General features: G+C 35.8%; 2 protein-coding genes across 3 annotated transcripts; both read right to left on the bottom strand.

The window, feature by feature from the left end:
• Positions 1-874: 874 nt before the first annotated feature.
• On the bottom strand, positions 875-3,355 carry LOC132187343 (coniferyl alcohol acyltransferase). Its single transcript, XM_059601631.2, has 2 exons — positions 2,852-3,355; positions 875-2,046 (listed from the first exon to the last, which is right to left on the bottom strand). The coding sequence occupies exons 1-2, from the start codon at positions 3,272-3,274 to the stop codon at positions 1,084-1,086; spliced, it is 1,386 nt and encodes a 461-aa protein (XP_059457614.2). The 5' UTR covers positions 3,275-3,355; the 3' UTR covers positions 875-1,083.
• Positions 3,356-11,695: 8,340 nt separating this feature from the next.
• On the bottom strand, positions 11,696-21,937 carry LOC132186375 (ubiquinone biosynthesis protein (Protein of unknown function, DUF547)). 2 transcript variants are annotated; one of them, XM_059600310.2, is made up of 13 exons: positions 21,697-21,937; positions 19,906-20,059; positions 19,701-19,806; positions 19,288-19,377; positions 18,027-18,137; positions 16,690-16,875; positions 15,682-15,813; positions 14,947-15,467; positions 14,280-14,379; positions 14,086-14,145; positions 12,742-12,834; positions 12,537-12,656; positions 11,696-12,429 (listed from the first exon to the last, which is right to left on the bottom strand). In XM_059600310.2, the coding sequence occupies exons 2-13, from the start codon at positions 19,941-19,943 to the stop codon at positions 12,112-12,114; spliced, it is 1,875 nt and encodes a 624-aa protein (XP_059456293.2). In that variant the 5' UTR covers positions 19,944-20,059; positions 21,697-21,937; the 3' UTR covers positions 11,696-12,111. The 2 variants fall into 2 exon arrangements, with proteins under 2 accessions (XP_059456293.2, XP_059456294.2); XM_059600311.2 differs by lacking the exon at positions 21,697-21,937 and adding an exon at positions 20,328-21,171.
• Positions 21,938-23,558: the final 1,621 nt, after the last annotated feature.

Genomic DNA, 23,558 nt, shown 5'->3' with positions numbered 1-23,558 from the left:
GTTTTACTATTCAAACGTCATTATTCATAAAATAGTAACGTTTGAATAATGTTACTATGCACGTCTCGCTACTCATGTGCGAAAGGCGATGTGTGAATAGTAACTTACTATTCACACGTCGTCTTTCCTGCGTGAATAGTGACATGTGAACAATAAAACATTTCAAAATTTGAAAATATTAGCACACAAAGTTTGCGTTCAAAACAACCACACACACCCAAAAACTTCAAGAATTTTCCTCTTTCACCCACACATAAAACTTTTAAAAATAAAAAATGTAGGGTGGCTACCGATTTGGCCGGCAGCCACCCTAGGGGGAAGGGGTGGCCAGCGGGCCACCCGTGAGGCCAAGGGAGGCCTTTCGAGCCACCCCAGGGCAGATCAGGGGTGCCCTTCAGGCCACCCCCCGCCCCTAACGAGGCTCTAATTTTTTTTATTTAAATTTTATTTCAGTTTGTTTTATTTTTTATTTTTAAAAAGAAAATTAATTTGATTTGTTTTTTGTTGTTTCATATATATATATATATATATATATTAGAAGTTCAATACACTTTGGAGAGATAATTACAAAAAGAATAAAAATTCATGGAAATTAAGTAAAATTTTTTCAAAAAAAATATGTTTTCAAGCAGCAGTGCAGATATATACAGATGATCATGATGTCATTGATGTGTAGTCGCCACCTCTCAAACTCTCACTTTCTGATTAGTCTTTTGAAATCACCCTCTTTATTAAATTTTGAAACATTACTCATTTTATTCTGCATGTGCTGTTGTAGGATCACGCAAACTGTTTAGATGATTAGATTCCTCATCGTAGAAAGCAGTTGAAGAAAAGACATGTGGCAAGTTAAAAGAAACATTTCAAGAAAACGTTAAAAAATTAACAACCAAGTTGTTGTTTTCCATTTGATAAAGACATGAAAACACCCCCAAAGAAAGAGTTGACAAACTAGGCTTATTAAGGTACAGATTACTTCAACGACAAATTAATTGCAGAAATACACAATATTTTACAGCACTCTAAACTGAACGGCAATACATTTAAAGCATAACTTAATTAATATTATAATTTAGTTTGGATTTAATCGAAGTTGAGATAAATAGATGTCAAGGGTCTAAACACATGGGCAGCCTCAGCCTCTATCAACTCCACCTGCCCTCTCAACAGGTGCATGTACACCACCCAATCTCCATTCCCGGTCGGGCTCGGCATCGGCATCACATACCCGGCATCCCCGCCCCACGGAAAATGGTACGACCCAAAACCCGGCATACCCCACCCGAAATCCACCTTACACACCGGGAACCTCTGCCCGGACGACACCACAAAAGCTGGTCCATCTTCGCTCCCGTTACAATATATCTTTGCCAAACTGGGCACCGGACGGTGAGCCTCCACCCAATCTATGAGCCCCAAGAAATGCTCCTTTGTCACCGCACCTTCCAAGAATTCATGAACTTTATCCGCCACCCACTCCAATGGCTTTTCATTAAGCTCATCCACTTGCTCGGCGCCGTAGGGTACGGAGAGCACGTTTCCAAAGTAAGAGCCCATGAGTGAAGCTTTATGTTCGTCTCCTTCAATCAACCTTGTCCTTCCGTCAACAACAACGCCCATTTTAGTCATCTTTTTGTCTGCACTTTGAGCAATAGCCGACTTGGCAACCATCTTCCACAAGAATGCACTGAAAGACTCTAGTTTGGTTCTCCGGCAGCCCTTGGTGCTGGCTAGAGATTGCAGCTGGCTGAGTTGTTCGGCCGTAATATAATATATGCGGCTGATGAGATGATCGGAATCAGGTTGTGGATGTTTGGGAGGTGGTAGTTCGGTTACGGGGATGTACATATCGTCCAAGGAGGGATGAATGGAGCCGGGGCGTCGAGGGTTGAGTAGAGATCGGCGAAAAGATGGTGGAGCAGAGATTGGTTTAGACTGAGCCACCTCAGCCCATGAGACAAGAAACATGTTGGCCGAGTAGGCGTCTGCTACTCGGTGGTCAAACGAGCACGCCACCACCAACCCACCGCATCTGAGCTCAGTAGCCTGCAACATGGTTCATAGAATCATAGTAGTAGTACATCGATCATGCTTAGAAAAAGAAAAAAAAAAAAAAAAAAACATGTTGTGGATTTCTTTGTGTGTGAACATCGATCGGTATGGGAGCCATGTGACTTGTATGGTGTTAAGATGACATAAATTGCCCTCCTCACCTTTACTTTCCAATTTTTGATGCTTTAGTTTAGTATTTGTACCGCCCCCACCAAATATAACGCGGTATTTTGCATAATTTATATATTTGTAACATGTGATATATATATATCACATGTGATATATATATATATATATATATATTTCAAACGGGATATATGTATCTCGTTTTCTGTAACTCCAAACTTTTAGTTTGTTATCCATAATACTTTACAAGCTCTCCCTACTCTTTACACTTTACTAAGAGCATTCTTGTTAAGCTTTTAAAATTTAGATTTTAAATTTTTTTTTTTTTTGAAAAAACTTATAAAACGAGTCATTTAACAACCTCTCTACTCCATTTCAAATTTAACTTTGATCAACAAAGCTCTCCAAATACCGAGTGTCAAAATGTGAAAGTTATTTAGCTTTTTAATCTTATATATACTCATTTTCATTATCTCTAATAATAATAATAATAATATGTAACTAAAGTAGAGAAAAATATAGTGAGTTTGATATTTGATTTATTTTAAAAGTGGTTATTCAAATTTAAAAAAGTGAATTTTTTTTTTTAATTAAAATTTAACTTTTATTTGAAGAAATCAATATGAATGTTTCTGTCCATAAGTAAGTCAGTACTAGTGTTTGTGTGTCAAACCTGGACAGCGAAAACTCCGTGCTTCTTCTCCGGCACAAGCTTGCCTTCAATGGTGTCATCAGGGTTATACAAGTTGAGGTCTCTAAGCTCTACCTCTGCAAAAGCTTCAACAAACTCCACCCCACAGTTGTTGCAGAGAATCTCAGGCTCACCAACAGAATTCTGCACCACCTCGCCAGCAAACGCATAATGGGATACCAGAACTTGCGCCAAGGCCTTCTTCAGAACGCCAACCATGGATTCAAACGTCAGGTTGCTCACGTTTTTCTCGTAACAGAAAAACACACCCACGTCCACAGGAGGAAGAAGCAAGTCGAGGTTGGATAGTGGAAGCCAATACTCTTGCAATGGAAGCACCGCAGCCACCACCTCCCTCTTGTTGACACTCACGATGAACGGGTCCCCCACTCCTCCTGCACCCATTGTCTTGTTAACTATATGATTCAAGTTTTGGTGGATGTTTGAGAGAAAGTTAGAGGGAATAATTGGTATATGGGTGATGGGTTAGATAGGGAGATGGGGAAGTGTATATATAGGGGAAAATATGAGAGTTAACTATAATTTTAGTAATGGTTAGTGTGTGAGATATAGTTGCACCAACCCCACGAGGCCACAATTTTTAGATCTTTTCTTCTCTCCTATTAATTAATTACATAATTGGGTATCATTGGTAGTACGAATCTTTGTCATCGATCGTCAAAAACAATGACAAACCATGTGCATATATATGTACCTTGTACCTTGATCTGGTACTATTATTGCATGCCCTTGGCCCGTAGAAAACATCAAGATACAAATATTAAGGCTATCACGATAAACATATGAAAGCAATTATAAGTTTAAGTTGACACCATGAACAAAGTTTCGGATTCGAGGAAATTCCAATTCCATCCTTGTGCCCAAGTGAATTACTTTGAAAATTCTTCTAAGATATGAGCAAATCAACTATTGAATTTGTGGGACTTACATGTAAGTCTCACATATTTCAATTGTGGATTTTCTTTTTTTAAAAAAAAAAAAAAAAAAAAATGAAGACAAGAAATGTGTAAGAAATAACACCAAACACATCTCATCAATAAATGTATCTTGTCCCGTTGTTTGGTTTTATTTGAGTGGGTTTACCATTATTATATATATCTCATTAATTAATAGCCATATAGAAGTGCAATGTTTCGTTAAGGAGAGATCCTAACTTATTTTCTTTTGCCAACTTGATAATCTTTCATGTAGGGGCGCATTGAATTCCCTATTATAGGAGATTTTATTCTCAATAGTTAGCGAAAGAGATGACAAAAATAAGTCACCTACTTATTTTTCGTTTTCCACTGGGCGGTAACGCCGCCGGGTATGTGATGCCAATGCCAAGCCCGGAAATCGGTGGGGGCAGGTAGAGTTGCTAGAGACTTAGGCTACCTTGTCTTTAGACCCTTGACGTCTACTTATTTCAACTTTGGTTGGGATTAGACGATAATAACAAGTTATTATTCCTATATTATTCCTACATGGATCACCCTATGCTATAAATGTGGTACATTTCATTTCAATTGGGTCCTTAGCGGTCAATCATGCTTAATTATATTAATTACTTATATATTATGGTGGTTAATTATCATCTTTTTCAACCGCACCAATCACTTGACCAACCATCTCTACCCTTGTTTATAGCTAGGCCCGGCCCCGGTGTCAAAGGGCTTGAAAAATAAAATAGACCGAAACTGTAGCATATTTGATTGATGTAAAAAAAAAAAAAAAAAAAAAAAAAAAAAAAGGTAAGAATGTTTTGTATAAAAAAGTGAAAAAAATTTATTTTGTAGTAATTTTTTTATTTGAATAGTAATAAAAAGTGATTGATGTGATGTAAAAAGTAAGAATGTTATGGTTAATTTTAAGATGAATTTTTTGGGTCTTTGGGTCCCGTCCCATCCATTCCTTTACCAAACACACATGATGTGTTTGCCAAAGGACTAAAAAAAAAAAATCCCTATTATTTCTCTAAAAATTAATTTCAACATTTTTATTTTTTACATCACATCAATCACTTTTTATTATTATTCAAATAAAAAAATCACTACAAAATAAATTTTTTTACTTTTTCATACAAAATTTTTTTTTTCTTGTATCAATTAAATTTACTACTATTCTAATCCAATTCATTTGGAGTCTTTTGGCAAAGACACCTTTAAGTACATATGATCGCTAGTTTCTTAACTATTTCTTGTGCAGTTAAAATATTATATTTTAATTATATACTTATATATATATATATATATATATATATATATATATATATATAACCTTATCCAAAGCAAAAAGTTAGTTAACGTTTTCCTGACATGTTTTTGTAGCTGCCATATGTCTTTTTTTGATCGACTGCTTTTTTTAACAGCTACAAGGAGTCTTTTCACCAAAGCAATTTTGCATGATCGTACGTGCAAAATGCCAGTCCAAAAAAGTCAAAAAAGCTGTGACAGAAAAAATGTATCTTGAATGGCTATGAGGAATGAGGATAAAAATCCCTTTAATTAATGTGGATTTAGTTTGTAATTAATTACCTTAATTTAAGAAATTTGTTTGTACTTGAAATCACCTTATTAAAACTCTATAAATAGTAGGGGGTGGGCAAAAACTCGCCCAACCCATAAACCCGCCTTGGCCCACCTGATTCACCCCACGCTGCCCGAATTTAGGTGTTTTTTTTACAGATACTGGTTGAATTTCTTCCAACCCGTGTGGGGCGGGGTGGATTTCAAGTATAGAAATTTTTGGGCAACGGGTACCCGCTCCACCCCGACCCGTTCCACCCATAAGCACTTAAAATGAAAAAAAAAAAAAAAAAAAAAAAAAAAAAAAAAAACCCTAGATCCTTCTAACCCAACAGCCGCACCTCCAGTCCTCTCTCAACTGAGTCAACTCTCAAACTCTCACTCTTGCCGCTCCACTCTCTCTCGCCACTCCCTCTACTCCTTGAGCACTGACCTAGCTGCGTTCCCTCTAGTCCTGGAGCACGAACCTAGCCGCCGCTCCCATGTTTCTCTCTCATCTCTCTATCTCTCTCTAAATCTCTGGGAAGTGAACTAACGCTCTCTCTAAATCTCACGGAATCTTTGGTCTGATTATGTTGGGTTGGATTTTTTGTTGAAGTACTGATTTCAGTTCTGCTTCTTGTTAAGGTTTTTGTTGAAGTAATGATCTTGTTAACACCCAACCCACCTTGCTCAACCCACCCGGCAAAACTGGAACTCGGATGAATAGGGCACTGTGTCCGGGTAGCGGATAGGATTTTCCAAACCCGTAGGGTGTGGGTCGGGTAGGAAAAAAGGCAGAAATTCAACCTGCGCCGACCCGCGCCCACCCCTAATAAATAAAGTTGTGTACTCAAATCACACATAAAAGAAAAATGTAGCCAAAAATAGACTTTACTATGTATATGTAGACTATGTCACTATAGGCCAAACCGCCTAAAATCTTTATTTTTTCTCATTCATTTCTCTCTTTATTTTACTATCAAATTCAATAAATGGCGTGTGGTACTGGTAGTTAAAAAGGAAATAAATAAATAATAAAATAATAAAATAATAAAAAAGGGGCTAACAAGCAATGTATTAAGCTCTAGAGCACTAACCACATATACCCAACTATTTGTCGCCGTCTCTCTCTCTCTCTCTCTCTCTCTCTTTCTCTGTTGCAAGCTCTCTCTCTCTCATATGAAAAAAAAGAAAAAAAAAAAAAAAAACCAAGAAATATAAGCCCTGCCCATAATACCCAGCCCAACCCGCAGTATCCACCCCGTTCAACCCGCCTCGTAAAACCCGAACTTGGACAGATAGGGTTTGTTGTGTCTGGGTAGCAGGTAGGATTTTCCAAACCCGCAAGGTGCAGGTCGGGTAGGGGAAAGGGCCGAAATCCACCCCATCCCAACCCGTGCCCACCCCTACGTGTTGGTTGAGAAATTAAGAAAAGTAGAGTAAGAAAATAGAAGAAAGAAAAATGAATTCAAAATGGAGTTGTTGTGGTACACTTGAGGAAGTGACAATTGAAAGCCTTAGTTTAAGATTATCAATCGAGAATTTTTTAACTTTAGGAAATAATTGCAAAAGCGATAAAAGTTCATGATTGTTAAGTAAAATTTCCCTCCAAAAAAAAAAACTCTTCTTTTCAAACTCAAGTTTCTATTAGGTTTGAGGGGGTGTTAGAATATATTTCTTATATCATTTTAATTGAATGTTAGAATATATACTATAGTATGAGAATATATGATTCCTTAGAATACATACATTTTTATAGGATTGATTGTAAACAGGTTTCTCCAACTAGATATAGGATACATGCCTTTTTTAAGGGGATTAAAAATATAACCCCCTAATGGCCTACAACAGGTTTTGTTTTATTTTATTTTATATATATATATATATATCTTGAAAAGAAAGCAAAAAATAAGGTGGTTGGCCCATTTTGGCCCCGTAAAAAGTAAAAAATAGTTAAAGAAAGAAATAAATGAGTATGTGTATTAGCTAAATATTTAATAGAGCCGAAAGTAGTGATGTGGTTTAGCCACAATGATCATGACTCACTGTGTTAATTTGTTCACCATATATACCCAGAACCTTAAATTAATTATAGCTACCCATTAAATTAATTAAAGTCACTGGATTCAAGCTGTTGAGCTGCATGCTAGCTAACCACTCTAGTAAGTTGAATATTTATGGCATTTTAAAACTAAGAATTAAAAAATAAAAAAATCTGAGCAGTTGAACATTAATTGCAGTTGTTAAAATATTGCTACCCTTTTTGTCTCTCAAACTTCAAATTAGGAACCCTGTCTTTTTTGAGTTTGATAGCATGATAGGTGAGTGGAGGGTTTTAGTTGAGGGAGGCTGACAGCAAGGACTTTTAAAGTGAAATTAAAACGACATATTAATTACTACCTTGTCCTTAATTGCTGGAGTATGTCGTTGCTGTGCTGACGTATAATTAATCAAAGAAATTATGTCAAGGTGTCGATGCAGTTTAATTGGCACCAAAACAATCTTATCTACTTAAGTGGTTGGTTAGAAAAGCCTACAAAGGCTTTTAGATTTTCTCTTTTAGGCAATAGGGTTAAGACTTTTACTTGTGGCTGTAAAAGTACTATTCTATATCCTCACGCAAATGATAATATTTTCAAAAGAAGTACACTTCTATTGGTTAGGAGCCCTAATCATGGAGTCAATCACTCTCTTTGAGTGGAGAAAACACATCTATTGGCTTCATTTCAACCTTCCCTCTTAGGGGCATTCACAATGGACTTTTAAAATAAAGTTCAATTTGAGAAAGAAAAAAAAAAATATATATATATATATATATATATATATATAGAGTTAATTTTAAAATGAGTCAAATATTAAACTCTCTATATTATTCTCAACTTTAGTTAAATATTATTATTGTATTAATTTTAAACCAATCAAAAGAGAGGAGGGTAAAAAATAAGCTTAAAAAATTATATAAGAACACTAGTAGCAAATGTCCTATATGTCATTCCCTTCCTTATGTTTAGGAAAAATTTCAAAAAAAAATCACAAAAACCTACTTACATTAGGTTCCCTACATTTAACCAATCATCAAGGGTTGTTATCGTGTTTCACAATATATAGGAAACCAAAAGTGGTTCTTCATACATTATTTTAATATAAACATTTCTCTTTCTTCTTTTTTCTCTCATCTTTCATCTTTTTGTCTTTAATTGAGATTATGTTGGAATTTTGTGAAAAAGGTGAGGGTAGGTAGGGAACTTGTATTTTGTAAATAAATAATATTTTAATGGTATAAGGAAATGTAAGGAAAGCTATTGTGATTCGTGAAATATATTTTTATAGGAAAACAAAAAATAATTTTATGCCCTAAACTTATGAAAAATTAAAGGGAAGTTGCTACTAGTGCTCTAACTTTAGCTTTTTGGCTTTTGAAATGTAGAGAGCATTTATGACAAAAGCTAAATATAAAGTAGAGAAGTGAGCTTGATAAATGGATATTTTTATGAGTTTTGTTAAGTTTTTAGAGAAAAGCAAAATATAAAGAGCCTATTATGAATACCCTCGCAAAGGATCAGTACCTTTTCCAAACTCTTTGACTATTTTTCTTTCAACCATCAAAGCCACTTTGTCTTGGCTCTCCTTCTCTTCTCCTAGAATATTACCTAAAAATAGACTCCCACCATCGACACCAAAACTAATGGCTGCAGAAATTAAACTTGTAGTACAACCAAATCTCCACCATCCTGCTCTATCCCAAACAACCAACCACTCCCATATAATCTCAACCATTCACAACTCAATTTTCTCATCATACCCACCACCAACAACACTCAAGCCCCTCTCATTTCTTTTCTACTTTCTTCCTTAACCCTCTTTTAAAGTATTCATTCTCACTTTTTAAACACTCTTCTACATCTCACTTTTTCTCATTATTAAAAATATTCATAATGAGTTTTTCATATATGGGTTTTTAGCTTTTAGTTTTTATATATTTTATAATAAGCAACACATTATAATTTTATTAGCTCTGACGTGGCACACTAACGAAATTCATTAAGCTTTTTTGACGAAATTTTACAGCAGAGAGTAATTTGTTGTTTATACATCCACAAGGATCTCTTAAAACGTTTTGATACCACAAGAAACTTATTACAAATCAGGTAAACCATAACAACTTATTCTAATTTTTTTTTATATATATAATAATAATAATAGTAATAATTAGGTTCAAGTCACATTCCATATTACTTTTGTTAACATTATATCCATCACTATTTTTATTTTATTTTATTTTTTTTTATGAAATCAGTATTTTGAGAATCCCACCATTGGATTACATGTCTGCCCATTCCCTCCTATTTCACAAAATATCAAAAATGATTGGAGATTAAAATTGTTTATATTTAATGTTGGTGACATCCAAATGACAAGAAAGCTGGTGAGGCAAGCACGAGGACAAAGTGAATAGGTTAGACTTTATTGTGTGGTATTTATTTAATGAATGAGTAGTGAGTAAGAGAATATTGGTATGCATAAACAATGTCACGCCAGTGTTTTCTTAATTATTACTCTTTAATAAATAATAATAAAAATGGAGGATCCTATCCATTGCAAATGTTGGCACGTCTTGTCAATTAATATTAACAAAGAGTTCAAATCGTATGGGATAAAAACAAAAAAAAAAAAGAGTTCAAAACTTCAAATATTTATGGCAATGTTATTACTACTTCTATTAATAATATTAATAATGATAAAATAACAACCACATTTGACTTTTGGAATTGGACAATCATTGGAACGTTAAAAAAAATGGAAAGAGAGACTTTTATAGTTCACCCGTGTGTTTGGTAAACCTTTTTTTTATTGTGAATTCTTTTTTGTTTGAATACTAATAAAAGGTGATTGATGTAATATAAATATAAAATAAAATGTTGACTTTTGTGATAAATAAAATAAAAAATAAAAAAATAAAAAAAAAATAAAAAAGGAGGAAGGGGGAAATTCATTTTATCCCTAAAGTTTAAGGTATTTTTCAATTTGAACTTTAATGTTTAAAAATTTGTAATGTACCCTTTAATGTTTCAAAAATTTGCAATAGGAACCCTCCGTTACTAATTTTCGTCTAAGTGGAGGGAAATTATCCCACGTGTGAGATTTTTATGATGAAACTTCCAATTTTCACCCAACCTAGCTAGTAAAATGACATGATTACCCCTCTTTAAAACTCAAAGCCTTATTCTTTTTTTTTTGGGCCTCGTCAATCTCCCTTTGGAACTCCACCCCCCTTTTGAAACCCACCCACACTGCTCCTTCTCAAACTCGTTTTGTTTTTCCAAAGGCAATAGAACCGGGGTGGTAGATCCATCATATCTAGATGAAGAACCAGCACAAGTAGCAGTGTACCTTGTTGAGTTTCCCCTTTTTTGCTATATCGCCCAACATATCTGACGGGAACAATAGCATATCCAATCCCATATAAAGTTGATTCAGATCTAGCAGCGCTCACTACCGGTGCGAAGGAAGGGCTGAAAGTAATTCACTTATTGGTTGAATTTATCGTGCTATGGGGCCGCCTCATATGGTTGATGAGTGCAATAGCTTTCCGCATGATTGACTAGATATCGAGCTTACCCGAGAAAGAACCCATATCTAGGAACTTTAGTTGCTCAACCTACAACGAGAAGAACAATCAGGGTAACAACCCTTAGAATCTGAAGATCAGGAGGCAGATATGCTAGGCAATATACCTTCTACCTAATCCAACCTACACTTTCATATTTTAGAATCTACGGTTTGAGAGGAGTATATGGTAGGGCTAACAACTTTTTATTCGACTCATAAATCCGATATGAATCCAACACAAAATTAATTGATTATTATTGAAAATTTTAACTCATTTAATTAAATAAGTCGAATTAACATAGACCTATATAAGTCTTACACACAACTGACACAAGCCTTAACACGACCTAAACTCAACACGTGACTTTAGGACATGCAATTTTTTATACAATTCACAAACCCAACAAAAACCCAACACAAAATTAATATGTTAAAATTAAAAAAAATCTTACCTATTTTATTAAAAGGATCAAATTAAAATTAACTTATATAATCTTATACTCATACTTTAACACGACCCAAACCCATTACACAAAAACGAATTATCAACTCTAGTGTATGGCCAAGAGATGGCCAAGCTGTGGCCATAGTTGAGAGGATTTTTGGTTTCTTTCTTCTGTTAATGTACAGTTTCCCCATGCTTTATTGTACGGTAGCCCTCCATTCTGTAAATGTAGGACATTGTCCTATATCCTCTGAGTAGTACATATTGAAAGACCAAAAGTGTAGCTGCGTGCTAGATATCCTTGATTTTGTTTATATACAAGAACTTCATAAATAATTTTCCCTACAAGCTTTGCTTAATCTTGACAATGTGCAACATGAGCAACTAAATTAGTTCTGCAAAATCAGCGGTCCAGGAAACAGATTATTCTTAAGCACTGTACAACAAGCACTGTATGGAATCGCTTTATCCATCAACAAAATGTACAACAGCCGTGGGGGATATAGCTGGTCCATAAGGCATAAGACCAAAACTTCTACCATCCTTGTTATTCTTAAGGAGGCTAAGCTTCACACTAGAGATGCAACCCTAGCATCGTGTAAAACCAACATTATTTTTGTATTGGCCTGCCCAGACCAAGGCAAGCAAGGTATATCTGGATGCACAATGCTAACACATTATCACAGCGGAATTTTGTCAGGCAGGAATAGGTAACGGAAGCGTGAGTCGAATGGAAGAATGCCACAGTTGCGTGAACCAAGAAGGCTCTGCCTCCTCTGTGAAATGCATTGTTCAACAAAGGTGGCCTGATGAGGCGGAAGGTAATGCAATATCCATACAGCCAAATTTGCATCATCCACAAAGCTTTTGGCAAAGCAGTGTAGCATTTTGGGGACCAATAACCTCCCTTTGCTGCTAAGCCCAACTGAGGCTCGAATAAAATCATGCTGCGCTTCTTGAAGTTCTTCTCTCACATTCTTAGCAGTGTAGATTCTCACCTGCATTTGTTATCATCTACTAAGTTAGGTAAATACAGCTTAACTTACAGAAGAACTAAAAATAAAACAACCTATTGACCATTTAGTGGAAGAAGTGTTGTGATTACCGCCGGCGAAGAGTACATTCCGCAGCTGAGAGCAAAAGCTACAAGTGGTTCGTACATATCAACTGCAGACTTCCGCTGCTCCTCTGATACCTTCAACTTGTGAAGGGCAAGAAGCAAAGCCTGATAATAGTTTGGATATAAATGTTAATCAGGGAATGCAGTAAATAAGAGAATAATTCAACCAGATTACTAGACCAAGTCATACAATTTGTGGCCGATGGAGTGGTGGTTTCATTTTCAGAATCACATACTCTATTGCAGTTGCACTGAAAGAATGTCCCCCAACAGTGTATGCAGCCTGAAAAAAATAAAAATACTTCAGTAGACATTGCCCAAGCATGAACACCATAAACAACTACACATTCATCAACTGCAGCCACAAAATGGTCCATGTACAGTCCTATGCAAATTAATAATAATGATCTAGGTCATGTATAAAATATAATACCTGACAGGGAAAGTAATGTTTCCCTCTAGTATAAATCATGTAAACATATAAATAAATAAATCACTAGTTATGCATTTTTTGCTACTCTATGCTTTCCTAAAGAGTCTCTACAACAAAACTGCAAATTGAACATATTACTTTTAAAAATCCATCAAATTTTATTTCATCCCTGGTACAACTCAAAAGCACTGGAGCACTCTCCAGAGTGGCAGGATCCCAATTGACATTTCAAACGTCAGCAATCAACTACCTAATGACGTGGACAAAGCAAGAGTTGACAGGGTCCTGTAGTTTTATTGAGGTTTTATTAGTTAAGTGGGTCATTAGTTTTAATTTATTCCCATGGCTACATTTTATAATTCAATGAATGGTGGCTATGGCTATGTCAATTCAATTGGCCGCGAGATGTTGTCTTGTTTTGAGGAGAAGGCTCTGTTTTGTTGCTAGTAGTCATTGTCCGCCAAAGAAAAAACCCAAAATTTGGGCTTGGATCCAAAATTTTCTGAGCATTTCAAGCTTTCAGCATTCCAAAACTCGAGGTCGAGTTTTCTCCAAAGGAGAATGATCGGAACGCAACAAAAGTTGATTGGGTCTTGTAGTTTTATTTAGTTTTTATTAGTTAATTGGGTTATTAGTTTTAGTTTATGCTTTATTTAATTTGAAAGAGTGAAGGGTGTTTTTATAAATCAATAAATAGGTGTTGCCCTAAATTAATTTAGGTAATTCAATAAATGGTAACAAATGGCGTTGTCCTAGATTATTTTAGGTAAGGCAATAAATGAGCGTTGCCCTAAGGTTTAGTCATGAGTATTTAAGCATGCTTAGCCCTCCAATGGAGACATCTCTTCCCCTGGCGTCTAGCTTCTTTCTCTCTCCTCTCTCAGCTTCTTTCTCCTTATTTTGTCCTAACTTTACTGTGCAATTTTTGTGATCATTTTGTCCCGCATCACCTAGGCACTGACATGTTAGTGCAAGGGCAAGGGCTCACCAAGGCAATTACATGACATGTTGCAAAACTGTCAATTGATAATAACCATTGATTATGGAGAAAAAGGTTTCTAAACACAAACAAAAACGAGTGTATTTAAGTCAGAATCAAACCTTTTGCATCAAAGAGAAGAGCTTCAAGTCACTTCTTGGGACTCCATATGCCAAATAAGCCTGTCCATAGTTGGCCATAAGAGCACAATACTTAGCTCATCTTTTATAAGAAACTTCACAAGTTTTGAAAGTGTTTTGCAGTGCCTTGTGTATCTTTTTAAAAACACACATGTAATAGAAATATAGCAACCCACATGCATGATCAGAGCATTATATAAGTTGATCCAGAATGCAAGCTTCTCGTTGCAGCTCAAATGGATAGGATTCACTTTGGCCAGTTGTTCAACAAGTGTCCTGCTCTCATAACAATTAAACGAATAGCATTTGATCAGCTCTGGCTCCAACAATAATTAAACCATCCCAATGCAAGATTCAAAGATTCATTGAGTATTCTAACTGTTATATTTGTCTGACCTACGTGCAATATCAGAAACAAATGCCATTTCAGAATGAAAATCACCATCTTTGTAAAATTCATCTTCATATATTAACACCTGTGAAAGTATACAGGGATCCTTCAAAACTTGGGTATGCTTGTTACATCAATATACATTCTCACCAAGAAAAGAAGACAAAAGATGAGCCACGTATTTAGGATGCATAACCAATAATGCACAAACCAATGCAAACATTGAAATGATCAGACTTCACGAGTAAACATTATCAGAAGCAGATCAAATTGAAGTAAAAAGCCCATGTAAAAGAATTCAAGCAATCTCAATACCTATTCTAAATCAGGAATGTTTGGAATGTTTCCCTAAATTTCTATAGGAGCAAAGTTCTTTAGAATTTACAAATTTACATATTAGTCTGTCAAAGAGACAGAAGGAAAAGCCAAACCGAAAGAATTAAATGGAATACCTGAACCTTCTCAGTGCCCCTGCAGCATATTCTAGTTGCTTCTTCCCAACTGACATCCAAGAAACTTCAGTTGCTAATCCATAGTTTCCAATGTCGGCCCAACTTAATTTTCCCCGAACCCTGTAGGGATCGCAGGCATTCTCTGAAGCCAACACCTCAGAGTTACTTTCTATATCAACTTGTGGGCTCTGCACCCATGATGAAATCATTGACCTTTCAGATGAGGACCACCAAGATGAACTTGAAAGATGGCCACGTGGCGACATTCCACGTGGTGACACAGGTGAGCAGTGGCTCTCTGATACAGATGATTTTGATGGTATAGTAGAATCTGCCAGGGACATGAATATGTTTTTCATACATCGCACCATCTCTTCAGATAATTGATTAGGGTGATCCCAAAGGCCGTTCGGTGGCATCCCTTTAGGAAGCTTCCTGAACTCTACAAATTCACAAGATTTGGAATCCATCTTCATGGACATTTTTTTGTCAGGGAAAGGTGCAACTGAGCCCACTGAATTCTGATGCAAAGTATCCAAATGTTAAATTCCTGCTAACAGTTGACTATTAAATTAAAAGTTAAATCAATACTTCCACATTAAAAGCTTTCAAAAAGGAATAATTAACCCATCTGCTTTAGGTTAAAATGAACTCTCATGAGCATACCAAACCAAAGCCATCAAAGGAACTGTAACTTAAAAGCTTCCTCTGCAAGAGGAACACCTAGACAGATACCTCTATCAGGGATTCTGTACATCTGTCAGTAGATTCTAATGGTTGATCTCTCTGCTCCAGACAGGAGTTATCTTCGAAGGAATCACCCACTTCAGAAAGAGAAACCTTTGAACACCTCAAAGAAGGTGAGTTCTGGATAATGTAAGAAACAAGTTAACTATATTGCACAATATTGACGTGTGTTTAATTGGCCGTATGGAAACCAACCATGTGAGTTATCTCATAACCGTATTGTTTATACCAGCAGTACAAAAGTATAGTAAGTGAAAATCCTAACTCAGCATACCAAGCATTTAGTAGCTATCTGCCCATGTGTGCTTAAGGTTCTCTCATGATATAGAAGTTGCACAAACACACAAGACCATGTATAACTAATCCAAATATGTAAGGGAAATCTAGCAAAAGATTTTAAATGAAACGTTGAAATCCAAAACTTTTTCTTTTAAGAGTAAAAAATTCAGCTCAATCAACCCAAGCTTTAATTGGAATTGGTTAGGGCTGGCTCCATAAATAATTTTTGTCAACTAATCAAGGACAGCAATGTGTCTTTCTAATGCAATTTACCCTAGCTAAGTCCATACTCTCTGTCACCTCTAGATTCATCATGTCCATCACTATTTCTATGCATTCACTTTAAACTTTACTCTAGCCTTTTTACAGCAAAATGGTTTTACCTTTAAGCTTCTTGATTTCAATTCCCGTCAATTTTTTCATCTATTTAATAAACTTATTATTTATGTTGCACACACAAAACTCAAGGAAATTGAATAATATATTAGAAATTCTACAATATGATTCCAACTTAAAATATGAGAAGCTTTTAGGCCTAGTCCCAGTTTCTTTGCATCAATGCAGGAATATTGTCTAAGAATACTTTGCATCTTTAAGGAGTAAGCAAATTGGAAATTCAAAAATAAAGATAAAAATAAGTCATTTTTAATTTTCTCTTCTCTTTTATGTTGCTCCAGTCATGAAGGATTTAGATGTGAATAAAAGAAGATAAATTACCGATGTATCCATAATGTCAGAGGACCAATGAGATATTGACTGAGAAGATGAATGCCTCAAACGATATTCTGCAAGCTTCCGTTCATTTCTCTCTTGACTAAGTTGAAAATGCAAAGAGACCATCTCATGTTCAAGTTTTGAAACCGTGGCCTCCAACAATGCAATATTAGATAGAAGGTCTTGAGCCTGTACTAATATGAGAAGAGGACATGATCACAATATGAAATCCCTATTAAAACCTGGCACCCATGAGTGAAGTAGGAATGTAAAGGCATGATAAACAGCCAGTAACTCTAAAAGCTTAAGTTACTAGAGAATGGTGTAATAGTTATTCTTAAATCTTAAGCTATGTAAGGAAAATGTTGTAATAGTGATTCTAAAATCTTAAGCTATTTGAGAAAAATGTATGTTAGTAATCTCTACTATCTAACAGCTTAAGATTTTAGAGTAATAAGTTTAACAAAACAAAAGACGCAAAACCACTAAGCCCCAATTCAATTCAATGTTACGACCTGGCACAGCTTAGAAGAAAACATAGACAAAAAGATGCACCTAAATCAAATCCTCTTAATATGATGTCTACTTAATTTTGAAACCTCCAAAGTTATTACATGGGATAGGAAAAGTTCCTCTGAAGTTTTGATAAATCTTTAGAACTTTTATGCAGTTATTTGTAAACTATCAAGTTGTTCCGTTGTTTAGCTTCCATCAATAATCAAACTTTATGTTAGAAACCATAGGATTTCATTCTAAATTAGGGTGTACAAAAATGCCTCTTAGAAATTTCCAGCAGTCCCCATGACACAGTTCTGCTATAATATCATTTTATGGAGTGGGTCAATAAAAACAAGTGATAATATTTTGAGTGTTGATTAAACTGGGCTGGAGTAATCACATTGATCAACTATCAATTATAATAACATTATAGTTAGTTTACTGGAAGATATAACAAAGAATTATCCCACTCAAAATGCCAAAATGTGTCAGTAAAAAGAAAAGAGATGAAATATCAATGGAAGCTTGAACAACCCATATCCTCAATAAAAAATTGGGAGTCTGAAAACAAAACCATAGTGAAAGATCTATGAAATTATTCCACCCTACCCACACTCCCTTTTTCCTTTAGACAAAAAAAGAACCCCCAGCCTTATGAACAAGAATAGTAGTCTTAGCAGATGCATACAAGGTAAATGAGAATGCATTTAGAGTAGCCTGAACAAACATGGTGAAATAAGCTTCAAAAACTTTAGGATCATTTCATCAGAGTTACCCATGCAACCACTTCGCTTGGAAACATATAGTAAAGAATCCAAAAGAAGAATCAATAGATAACAAACCTGGTGAGGGAGATGTGGACTTAAGAATTTCGAAGCATTCTTCTGAAGAGCCTTTTCCAGGATAGCATGCAGTTCCATCTCTTCTTGCAATTGCTGTCGTAATCTTTTTACCTATCACAAGGGCCCATCCATCTTAAGGAATAACAAGTACAGTAAAGCTCCCTTCATGGAAGCTATCTACTATAATTAGATCCAACATGATGCTTCTTATATGGCAAAGTGTGTTCCTAAGCTACGGGATAGAATTTGATGAGTAAATTTTCCAATAACATTTTAAAAACCAAGACATTAATTCAATACCAATCCGAATCTTGAGGTTAAGAACTTAATATGCATTTGAACAGCTAAAATAACTTCTGGACACTACATCTTCGATCCAATGATTGCCTTGAAGCAGTAAAATACCATGCCATCAGCAACATGTATAAAGCTACCTCGATTTTTCTATTACTGCCCCCAGGGCATCTACAAGGTGTCTAAAGATGCCATGAATGTCCTCATCACCCTAGAGAGGATGTCCTTTCAAGTGAGGAAAAAAATATGAACCAACAAAAGCTTCATTAAACCACACCACTAATGCAGCTATACATCCATCTTCTGCAACAACTGCCAACAACTACCATTTTCATAAGTTGTAAGCATCTGCATAGCACAACTTTGAACATTCCTGCCTTCACAATATACCACTTCTTCACATATTTCGAGTGCCAAGTGCTGCAATGGTACTCACTTTCCTATACAAAATCCTCTACAGCAATGGGATCTATGACCAGATAGTAATGTCAGGACAAGTTCTTGGATAACAAGCCTAAGGGTTTTCCTATTGATGATAGTGATGATATTGATGCTAGTGACAATATTGATTACATAAAAGCTATCTAATAATCCAAATGATTCAAAAGCCTTGAGACTGAGGAAGAAGGAAGTGGTTAACAAGCTCCTCTTAGTGCTCAGTTGCATATGATTCACCAAAGCAACCTAACATAAATAGTTATCTCTACAGCACTCTCCTCGCCACTCAAAATTTGATGGTCACATTATAACACTAGAAACTAACTCCTAAGTGAAATTGTTATCACCAATAAGTTCCTTTCAAAACCGCGTTATTTGTAGTGCATCATGCTTCTAGAGCTTAAATGCACAACCCCTTAGACATAGAAATTACTTAATTACATATTAAAATGGAATAAGTGCAAATATTTAAAAATGGTGCCCAAATGTTTAACAATGGTGCCTCGAAGGGAAGGGAAAAGAAGCTTACATCCTGTTCAAGCTGAATCCTGAAAGAATAAGCATTGTTGCTTTTAGCGCAGGATCCAGGACTTCCAATCTTATTTCCAAGATTCCTCTCCTAAAGATTAAACAACTCACCATATTTACTTCCAATAAATATGCAATTTGATTACAAGAAAAAATGGCTATCATAATTAACTGCTGAAAAGGTTTTAATAAAATATTAAGAAACAATTATTTCAAAGAGAAGGCAACTTGAGGCTGATGATGCCACTAATATTCTGCTGCGGTACCAGTTCAGACCATCAGATCAGAGAGAAAGAGCGTTGGATAGGATTTAGAATAAATAGTCGGTACTTGCATCGAAAACTACCAGCTTAATTTTAAAGTCAAGAATCTCAACATAATAAACGCCTCAAGAGAAAACCCCACCAGTCTCACCTCTAAGGACGAGTTATTGCTCCAAATTTCATCAGCATTATGTAGATTTATTTCTGAATTGCAACAACTGTTGCCAGAATGCGATGGTTTAGAAAGAGCATCATTTCTGTAGGAGTTCAATCAGAAAGAAGAATAAGAAAGCATTTGAAAGGAAATAGCCTCGAGCTCCATCTCTAAACAACGAACAAGAATGCTGCATCCTTACCGGGTCAGAGCAGATTGCACAACCGGTGAGTTACGCATCCTGTGATTAGGAGGTTTGGCGTTTATCAGGTAAAGTACAAACGGAATTTCCTCAGAAACCTTGGTTTCTGCTACCAGAAACTGCTATGCCCATGTGCAAACAAGCATCATAAACCCTGCAAATTCACTTCAAACATTAAATTTCTGGCTCTTTTGCATTTAAAACGGGAATTCTAAAACCAATAATCCCATGATAACTTGAATGACAGGGCATTATGAGATGCATCAGAGGAAAAACACTGTGACACCTGTGAACGTCTAATAAGGACAAAGAGACTCATGAATGCATATCTACCAGTCATTTTCAACACAACTATACAAACATTAACAACACAACTTGTGAGGCTAATCAATTTATTTCCACTTTAAGCCAACCAAACGGACCTTGCAATCAATGTCAAAAAGAGAATCATTCAATAACATTGTGCACGAGAATCACTCAATAACCAGTTAAATTTTGTACTTCATGAATTTCAGGGCCGAGCGAAAAGAAGTAAACGCAAGAGTTTGAGAAGGAATGATTGTCACCACAAAGGAAAAGGTGAAGTGGCCAAATAAGGAGCCAAAGGGCTTTTGCACATTGATAGGGCCCTCAAATGCAAATAACAGAGTAAAAGAAAAAGTGGGGCACCTCCCTACCCATCATGGAAGTCAAAAGTTGTTTCCATGTGAAATAAAAGGACAGAATTTCACAACCATACCCTCAGAAAGTATTTTAAAGTTGATTCACAGAGCCCCTTTCCGCCTTTTGTATCCGTTGAAAACTTTTAACATAAAAAGAAAAATGATAGTTGGTCTAAAAGAAACAAAGTGAGGATTCACACACCCCAGAATCTCAGATGGAAAGCTTGGGATTTCAACTTGCTTTCAGAAGTAAGTGAGGGTGAACAGTGTAAGTCAAGTAAAGTAAAGCAATGGGATTTGGGTTACAAAAGCATCCAATCTATGGCACAGATCTTAGTAAAACTCCTCATAAATAAGAAGCAACATAACAATCCGAAGGACAGATCCCAGTGGTCCCTCTTCTTCCCTTCAGTTTTTACACTTACCATAACCTGGCCCATCTACAATAAAGGAAACCCTATTTTCATGAATCTTTAAACCGAAAACAAATACAAGAAAACAAAACAAGACCGACCCACTTCCCTCTCCGCGCTGAACACAAGCCAGAGTGACAGACCCATAAACAAAACTTAAAAATAAGGACGGAGAGAGAGAGAGAGAGAGAGAGAGAGAGAGAGAGAGAGAGAGATTTCAGAGGCCATGTTCACAGAACACCAGCCATACATGGGGAAGGTAAAAGCTCCTTGAGGCAATGAAAGGTGTGGAACAAAAAAGAACGAGGAGAAGGAGGAAGATGCCGAAAGAGACCTTAGAAAAACACAGAACATCAAGCACTTAAAGATCCTCCGCACAAAACCCACCTGAAAAAGACCTCCCAACTTCTCGAAATGCTCATGTTTCTCTCTCAGGCACAAATCAAACACATCTCAAATCCAAGTTTCAGCTTTAAATAATGTCAACGGGATGCAGTATCATATCTTTGAATTCAAGCATTCAAAAAGAAAGGGAAAAATGACAAAGATGCAGTTGAGAGAATCATATTATTATAATAATAAGACTCATCAGCAAGACAATTTTCAAACAACAGAAGACAAAACAAAACAAAACAAAATCCCAAAAGAAAAAGTTCATGAACTAGAATCCAGACTTACTTCCAAACAACACTCTTTAAAACCCAAAAGAGCTATACCTTAAAAACTATAAAAATGAAAATAACATATAAAAATGGACGTTTATGTCTGTTTGTGCACAGAGCTTAGCGAAACAGGGAGCGATGCTTTCTAGTCAGTGCGCACTTGGAGCTGCAGAGACACACAGAAGACTCCACAATCTCAGAATTGTGTTTCAAATTTGAAAAATCCCCCCTTTACATGAGCCGCCGCTGCGTAGAAATGCGGGAACAGAATGTGCAAAAACAGAAAATAAAAAAAAATAATAAAAAAAAAAAAAAAGAGACATGGAAGATGCTCTGGTTTTTGACTTTCTTGAAGCCATTTAACGTGTCAGTCAGACTGTCGCGTTGGTTTGTTTTATTTATTTTTCTTTGCTTCATCTAATTGCAAGGATGGGGCAGGATTTGGACTTTTCTCCACGCTGCAGCACCTGCTTTCACCATCACAATTCACAGCCTTGGATTTTTCGGTTTTTGGGAATATCGTTTTGATATAAGAGAATCTGATGTAACCATACACTAACAAAATTAATACACATCTGAAAAAAGGAAGAAAAAAAATCTAAGCAGTAGAAATTTGAAAGAAAAAAATATTTATAGAAGGGTGTATTTAATGTTGTAATACCCCATTCTTAAGTTCAGGAATAATTAATTTAAACTACGAGAATTTTCAGGAGTTTAAAGTATAATTTATTAGGAACATTTTACATATTTGGCCATAAAAGAAAATTTAGGAATAAGGCTCCGTTTGTTTTGGCATAAAATAATTTTAGGAAAGTCATTTTACAAGAAAATATTTTACCATGACATTTTTCCGGAGTTTGGCGCACGCACGGAAAATCACAAATATTTTTTATATCAATAACATAAAAATATTAATTACAACAATTTGAAAAATAAAATATAAAAATACCCGCCTAAGACTTGACTAAGACCCGCCCAGGACTTGACCGGAACCCACCCGAGACCTCGCCTTAAACTTGATAGGACTTGACCAGACTTGCCTAGGACCCACCCGAGACTCTACCAGGACTTGATCGAGATCTGCACGGGACTGGACCAAGACCCCCCCGATCCAGCCTGAGACCCCGCCGAGACTTGATCGGGACCCGCCGACGGGTCCCATGTAGGTCCAGTCAAGTTCCGGACTGCTCTCGGGTGAGTCCTAGGCTGGTCCCGAGCAGATCCCGGGTGAGTCCCAGGCAGGTCCAGTCAGGTTCCAGTCAAGTCCTAGGTGACTGTTTATTTTATTGAGATTGTTTTTATTTATAAATGGAGTATTAGAGTATTCCCAGCAATTTCCTCGTCATTTTCTCTAAGTTTATAGAACCAAATTACTTTTTACCTCCCTATTCAAATACATTCCACAATAGCATCTATTTATAATTTCCTATAACATTAAAATATTATTTATTTTACTTTTGTTTTGTTTTTATATTCATTTATTTTGCATAGAAAAGTGTGAGATGAGAGATAATATCATTTTATGATTATAATAAATCATGTGGATTGCTATAGTTAAACTTAATATATTGTGTTCAGCTGTAGCAATCATAATGTATAGGAAAAATATATGGAAGCTGCTGTAGGTGAATTTTTGTGATTTTTTTGAAATTTTCCCTATGTGTAGGGAAGAGAAGCAACTTTAGGATAGCTACTACATTTAAAGATTTAAACTACTTTTTGCTTTCCTATGTCAAAATACATCCTAATAACTTCCCTTAATCATTCCCTATATCATTAAAATATTTGTTTTTTAATTATATTACATATATGAGAGGAGAGATGAAAGAGAATTGTAAGACATGAGAGGAGAGATGAGAGAAAAGAGAGAATCATTTTTTAAAAATTTTAATAATCATAAGGATTGCAATAGTGGA

This window comes from Corylus avellana, chromosome 6 (genome assembly GCF_965113065.1).
Source record: "Corylus avellana chromosome 6, dhCorAvel1.hap1.2, whole genome shotgun sequence".
NCBI lineage: Eukaryota > Viridiplantae > Streptophyta > Magnoliopsida > Fagales > Betulaceae > Corylus > Corylus avellana.
Note: the sequence above shows the minus strand (reverse complement) of the source record. Positions and strands in the feature narration are given on the sequence as shown.